The 6463-nt window shown below is 49.3% G+C and overlaps 1 protein-coding gene across 1 annotated transcript in view; it reads right to left on the reverse strand.

The window, feature by feature from the left end:
- Nucleotides 1–1207: 1207 nt before the first annotated feature.
- Nucleotides 1208–6463, reverse strand: part of SLC67A2 (solute carrier family 67 member 2) — a 22943-nt gene continuing 17687 nt past the window's right edge. The window contains exon 6 of the mRNA XM_006166624.3: nucleotides 1208–2776. Within this exon, the coding sequence (XP_006166686.1) occupies nucleotides 2019–2776 (758 nt within the window). The 3' untranslated portion in view covers nucleotides 1208–2018. The remainder of the gene's footprint in view (nucleotides 2777–6463) is intronic.

The raw sequence follows: 6463 nt of genomic DNA on the forward strand, positions 1-6463 counted from the left end.
ATGTGAACTTCAACAGTTTGAGGAAAAGCGAAAGAGCTGCTAAGTCATGTGTGCTTATAACGGAGGTACCCAATGGCCAGGAGGTGCCCTATAAGTCTGTGTGGACCATCCTTCTGGGCCTCCCGCCTGCCCCGGGCACTGCATAGTGAATGCAGTGAGGGAACGGAGCCTGGGAACAGCAACATCTAAACATTCCTCTATAGTCAGCATAGCACTTCTCAGGCATGAGCTTAAAATGCAAGGGAGGAAATGAGGCTGCAGTGCAAGACTGTAGAAACCAGTGCCTCCAAGGTGTTCATTTTAAATGCATTCCTGTGCTTCGGCCCCAGCACCGGCTCCTCTGGCACCAGTGGGAACACGGGCTTTGAAGCCATCAATCCTGATGCCCAGGACTAATGCCTCGGTCCACCAGAACAAGCTCGGCTGCTGTCAGGGAGGCAAAGCGCACAGGGAACGGGCCCCGGAGCCTGTCTGTCCTGACAGAGTCCAGCTGTCAGCATGCAAAGAGATCTCGCACTGTGATTACAAGCACGACTTTAACAGACAGTCCAAATTGTGTTGGCTATTAACAAAAGCAGACAGGTCGCTGGCTTTTACTTTAATTGAAACCAGTATGTCTCAGGTTGATCCTTTTCCTACTTCCATGAGAAATCCTCACCTGAGCTCAAAAATCCCACCTCTTTCTTGGTTTACCCAGGCCACGGAATCTGGAGGTAAAGTCAACATCTAATTTATTTTCACATTTTTTTTTTTTTTTTTTAGTCATCTCATCAGAGGTCATGTGCTTTCCGGAGAAAAAGCAAGCACCTCCAATAGTGTGGCCATGCTGCGGTTCTTTTTCTTCCTTTTCTCCACCGTGTTGGGAATGGGAAATGCACACACTCATGCATGGCGTGTTTCTCAAGCTGCAGGGCCAGCGTTTGAACCAGGGCTGGCCACGCGGGCTCCAGCTCCCGATGCACAGAGCTTAGCTGCTGCGCTATGGGGCTGACACAGCATGCGATTTGAAATGTCTTTAAACCAGCCTTGTAAAGAGGAGATTTTATTTATTTACTGTACAGGTTTTTTGCCTTAAGGCATGTGTGTTGGCTGGAGAAAGATAAAGAGAGACAGAGACAGGGAAGGTGAGAAATCACCGCCCCAGTGGAGATGACCACACCACAGTCCCTTCTTCATTCTGCTCTGAGGATTTTGGGCATGCATGTACATGTACCTGGTGTGATTTTCAAGTCACCGAGTTTGGGACTTGAACCATGGTTGGCCATGTGGGAATTCAGCACTAGAACCTCACTGCCGCCTGCTGGCCCCCACCAGCATGTTCTTTTTAATCAGCTTTGGGAAAGTGACAGACTGTTTTTTTTTTTTTCTTCCTATAAAGGATTATTTTAACTTAACTTATTATTATTATTTTCCAATTTGACCAGAGAGAAAGTGCATGCATGGGAGAGAGAGAAAGTGAGAAAGGAAGCCAGTAGGTCCAGGACTTGAATCATGGTTGGCCAGGTGTGAGTCTTTAACCACCATGCCACCTGCTGGCTCCCAGACTGGTTTTAATAAAGCAGCTTCTTTAACCTCAGTAGCAGAAAAGTGCCCTCTCAGCTTATGGCATTTAACAGAGACCCTTGCCGCAGTCGGCCAGCATGTGACGAACAGGCCACCCTGGTTTCCAGTAGAAAAGTGTGTGTGTGTGTGTCCCCTTTACCTAGTTCACCACATTTCCCTACCCTGTAGCCAGGGCTTCTCATCCCTTGGGAATGCTGACCTCACTGGAACAGGAAGCCGAGAGAGACTCTGGGGGGAAGTGTTGAATACCCTCCCCTCGGGGAAGCTTTGCTCAGTCGGACCCTTCCTTGGCACTGCGGTGACTTCTGGTCATCTCTCAGGCACAGCCCTGCACAGCTGAGGGCTGACCCGGAAGGCCAGCCACACGTGCACCCCTGGAAATGGGGGCTGCCTAGGTCAGCAAAAGTTCCCAAGCACCCTCTCATGATGGCCTGTGTGTGTCATCTGAGTCCATCCTACTCACGTTTTAATTTACCAATCCTGCTGCCACTAGAGCGAGGTTTGTTTAGTGACATGATGACAATAGCCACCAAAGCCAACGCGGCACCCAGGCTGGGGGGTCCACAAGGGCTCACCTCCTGGGCGACTCCGGAGAGGAGCGGGGCGATGATGCGGCCCACGGCGGTCACCGACTGCCCCAGGCCTATGAGGGCGCCACTGGCCTGGGAGCCGCCCACGGTCAGCTGGAGGTCGGTGACGCAAGTCCTGCCGAGGGCGGTGGAGAAGGCCAGCAGCGTGGAGGAGAAGACCACCAGGCCCACGGTGGGCGCCACGGAGTACAGCAGTAGCAGGGCGCAGGTGAGCGCGCTGGAGTGCAGCAGCACGGCGTGTGCGTCGTGCCGGTACAGCCGCAGGATGGGCCCCAGCGCGAAGCCCGCCAGCGCCCCCAGCGCGCTGCTGTAGCTGATGAGGTAGCCCGTGGTCTTCGGCCGCACCCCGAAGCGCTCCTCCAGGGCCAGGACGAAATTGCTGTAGTATAGCATGACCGCCACGGCCATCAGCAGGCGCACGAGGAATATGTCCCACATGTCAGAAAACACCAGGCTCTTCATGTCCCGCAAGGCAGACAGCAGCTGGGCCCAGGGTGGCCACGCAGCCTTCCCACTGGCCTTGGGCTGGTGAGTGCCATCCGCTTCCTGCCATGCACGCTGCACCCGGCGGTGCAGTGACCTGCTGGGTTTCGCTTCACTCCATGGAAACAGCCAGACGAGACCTGGGAAAAGGAACACGGGCTGTTCAGGCGGGCAGGCGCCGGTGCCTGAATGCGGACCGCGTCTCCCTCACAGGGAGCAAACCTGCGTGAGGTCACCGCCTACATTTTTGCACTTGACCTTCCTGTCTACACTTGTTTGGCTTGGGGAGAGACTTTTTGCTACAGGGCATGTACGCCTCCAGGAGAGACAGGAGGCTTAAACCACGCCAGAGGGATGGCCACACCACAATCCCTTCTCCTCTCAGAAGCTTAGGCACACACACGCCAGGAGTGGGTTTTAGGCCACCGGTCTAGGACTTGAACCATGGTCGACTACGTGGGTGTCCATCAACATAACCTTTACACTGTCTGCTGGTCCCTGCCTGCGGTTTTCAATCTAGGTTTTCACATTTCTATCAGGTCTATTATCATGCCAGGGTTCTGGCAAACAAACAAACAAAAAACAAAAACAAAACTCTTCACCGTTTAAAAAAAAAAAACACACACACACACTCAAACTATCCCTATAAAGGATTCACTGTTTTCTCCCCAGCCTATTATATAATGGTCTCCCATAAACCATTATTTCATAGCTAAATAGTTCTAAGTTCATAGGCTTCCCTTTATTAGCTAAGTCTCTGCCTATCCATCTATCTATAATTTTTTTTTAAAGCTTATTTCTTCCATGATATTTCTCTATCATGGAAGACAGAGAGGGAGAAAAGACAGAGAGGGAGAGAGAGGCACCCCAGCAGTCTTCATGCTGTGATCCACCTCCATTTCACCTGGCCCAGACCCCCTCAGGGAGGTACCAGGATGCGAACCTAGGACCTTGCCCATGTAGGTCCAGTTGCATTAGAGTTGTAACCACTGACTGCCCCTCCCCCTCCACTGCCTACAGTTTATAAAGTGCTTCCTAAAGTCCTGTGTTAAACACTAGGATTTTTCTAACCAACAAGACAAGACCTAGAAAATGCCCATTCTCGAGGGACTTAAGCGTAAACAAGTGAAGAGGTAATCAGATTGTAGCATAAGGGCCACCTGGGACAGGCCCAGGCTGCTGTGTGCAGTGACAGCCAGCCTGGGCTTTAGGGTGGGTTGGGACAACATGACAGCAATGACCATCAAGAAGCACCTGCTTGAGCCTCTGCCAGTCTGGGCTAACATTCCCTTTGCAGGTCACACCAAGAGGTGTCATTCTCATGACCCGAGACCTTATGAAGCAGCTGGACTGCCATTCAGATAACCCACCACTGCCCTCCTGTGACTGGCATGTTCCTGTCTGGGTTTACCCCACATCGTCCAAGTATGGTAACATCTTGCCAATCTGTGCCCCCAAATTTTCTCAAAACTGAATTCAAACTTGCCATTCTAGGATAGACTTCCAAACTCATCCCTATGGGCTTCTCGAGACTTCAGTTGGGACAAGTGGCTACTCAGCTGGTTCTTTTGAGCAACTTCATGTGTGGTTTCTCCATACATCATAAGTGCTTCAGCCATGGGTGGATTCATGATGGAAAACTAATGCCATGAGAAAGTGGATCTGGGCTTTCCATCTATTATACTCTTAAAAGGGTCCTTGGCTACTTCAGAATCTTCATTAAAATGTGAAAAAATGGTCACTCATGGACTAAAAAATAAAAGTACAATTTAACAAAAAGAAAAGTGATGGCAGCAACTAACATTTAGTGAGTGCTTAGCACATGCAAGGCATAGGGGTAAAACTCCTTTTTTATTTTAGGTTTCTGCCATAGGGTGCATGCACTCACTGGAGAGAGAGAGACCTAAAGAGGGAAAGTGAGAAATCAGCCCCCTCCTGGGGTCGGGGGTGGTGGTGGTGGAATGGCCACACCACAATCCCTTCTTTTCCATTCCCTTGAGATTTGGGGCATGCATGCACATGTGCTTGGCGTGATTTTCAAGCTGTTAGGTATAGGACTTGAACCGTGGTCATAGACTAGCCCTTTACCACCATACCAACTGCTGGCCCCACCTTTTTAAATTTTTTATTTATTTATTTTTTCATTTGCCAGAGGATGTGTGTACTCAGCAGAGAGAGAGAATGAGGGAGAGGGAGAGGGAGAGGGAGAAAGCACACCCCACTGAGACATGGGTCACATCACAATCTTTTCTCCTCTATTTCTCCATCCTGTTGGGATTTGGGGCGTGCTCACACACACACCTGGTGTTTTTCACAAGCCACTGGGGCTGGGATTCTACCTGTGCATTCGGCCATGTAGGATCCACCTCCTTTAACCTCAGGCCATGGTGCTGGCCCTGGGGTAAACTTACATGCAAAACCTTTCACCGTTCTCCTAACAAAGCTGCGAATTTTGATAGCCCTCTTTATAGATAAAGTGAGGCAATCTGCCCAAGGTTCACACTAAAAAGTGGCAAAGGAGGGGTGTGAACCCAGGTAATCTAGACCCCAGAGTTTCAGTTCCTACCATAACAGAAATCACGTGAGAAAAGACATGAAAAAGCTTTCTCAAAGTGGCAAAGAAAAGCAAGTATCTAAGAAGCTGACAGAGTAGGATTGAAGAAAATGGATGTCATTTGAGAAGAAAGGATGGCAAAACTGGGAGGAAAAGACAAATGTATTATGCTTACTGCACTGGTGATCAGATCCTCCTGTGTGACCCTCCGACTGTCTAGCCCTGCTCACTCACCCCCTCTTCCTCTGCTGTGCTCTGCCTCAGCCCAGGCCTGCCTGTCCCCACGTTTCTTAAGTGAGAAGAAAATATGTCTAAGCCACTTTACAGTGTATTCTGGCTAGACAATCACATTTTGTATGCTGTGGTGATGTCCAGTGAAAGTATGTAAAATAAATAAAAATAATTTTTTTTAAAAAAAGAAAAGAAATCCTTATTGTTTTAGGCCATCACAGCTTTACTATGTATTCCTAACTAAGATCCAGGCACAAACTTAAGCTGCGGCAAACTATTAACCAGTACCATCACTGGAGAATTCGAAGTCGAACTCCGTAATTATTTGCTTTGTTTAAACACTGACTTCCAGCTTTGATGCTATCATGTACCTTCCTTTATGTTTAAAGACGCTGGCCACACCGACTGGCCCTATGTCTGCATTTATTTTATCTCGGTTTACACCAACCCATTAGGCCTTCTCTCCTGACGGAGGTTATAGGTTAAGTTCCTGGCAGGAAATCATAAAGAATCCCAGTGAGGACTGAGATTAAGCACACGAACTTGGCTTCCTGAGTGGAATCCAAATCCACCATGGAATCCATCACTCAACATGGTGCCCTGAATACGAAGGCTCAAGAGGCTGCGGTAAATGTAGAATGTCATTAAGGGTAAGGAAACCCGAACGGCGTGGATCCTCTCGTGCATGAAGTTGTTTATCCATGGGCTGGCCACACGCCAGACTCTAGGCGAAGAGGATGAAAGATGCTTTAAGTAATGGCCCGGCTTCCAAGGAGGTCACAATACAGTATGGATCCTTTTACCCACTGGCTACCACTGAGCATCTGCAGGAAGTCTGGTCTGCTCCGTGCACAGGTGACAGGAATGCACAAGTCTGATAAAATCCCTGCTGTGGTGGAGTTTCCTTAGTAAGTGTGTGTGAGTGTGTGTGTGCGAGAGAGAGAGAGAGAGAGAGAGAGGGGAAACATACAGAACATGAACAAAAAGCAAGTTATTCCTAGAGTTTCAGAAGTGCTTTGAAGACAATTTAGCTAGAAGGATC

This window comes from Tupaia chinensis, unplaced genomic scaffold (assembly GCF_000334495.1).
Source record: "Tupaia chinensis unplaced genomic scaffold, TupChi_1.0 Scaffold144276_1, whole genome shotgun sequence".
NCBI classification, from domain to species: Eukaryota; Metazoa; Chordata; class Mammalia; order Scandentia; family Tupaiidae; genus Tupaia; species Tupaia belangeri.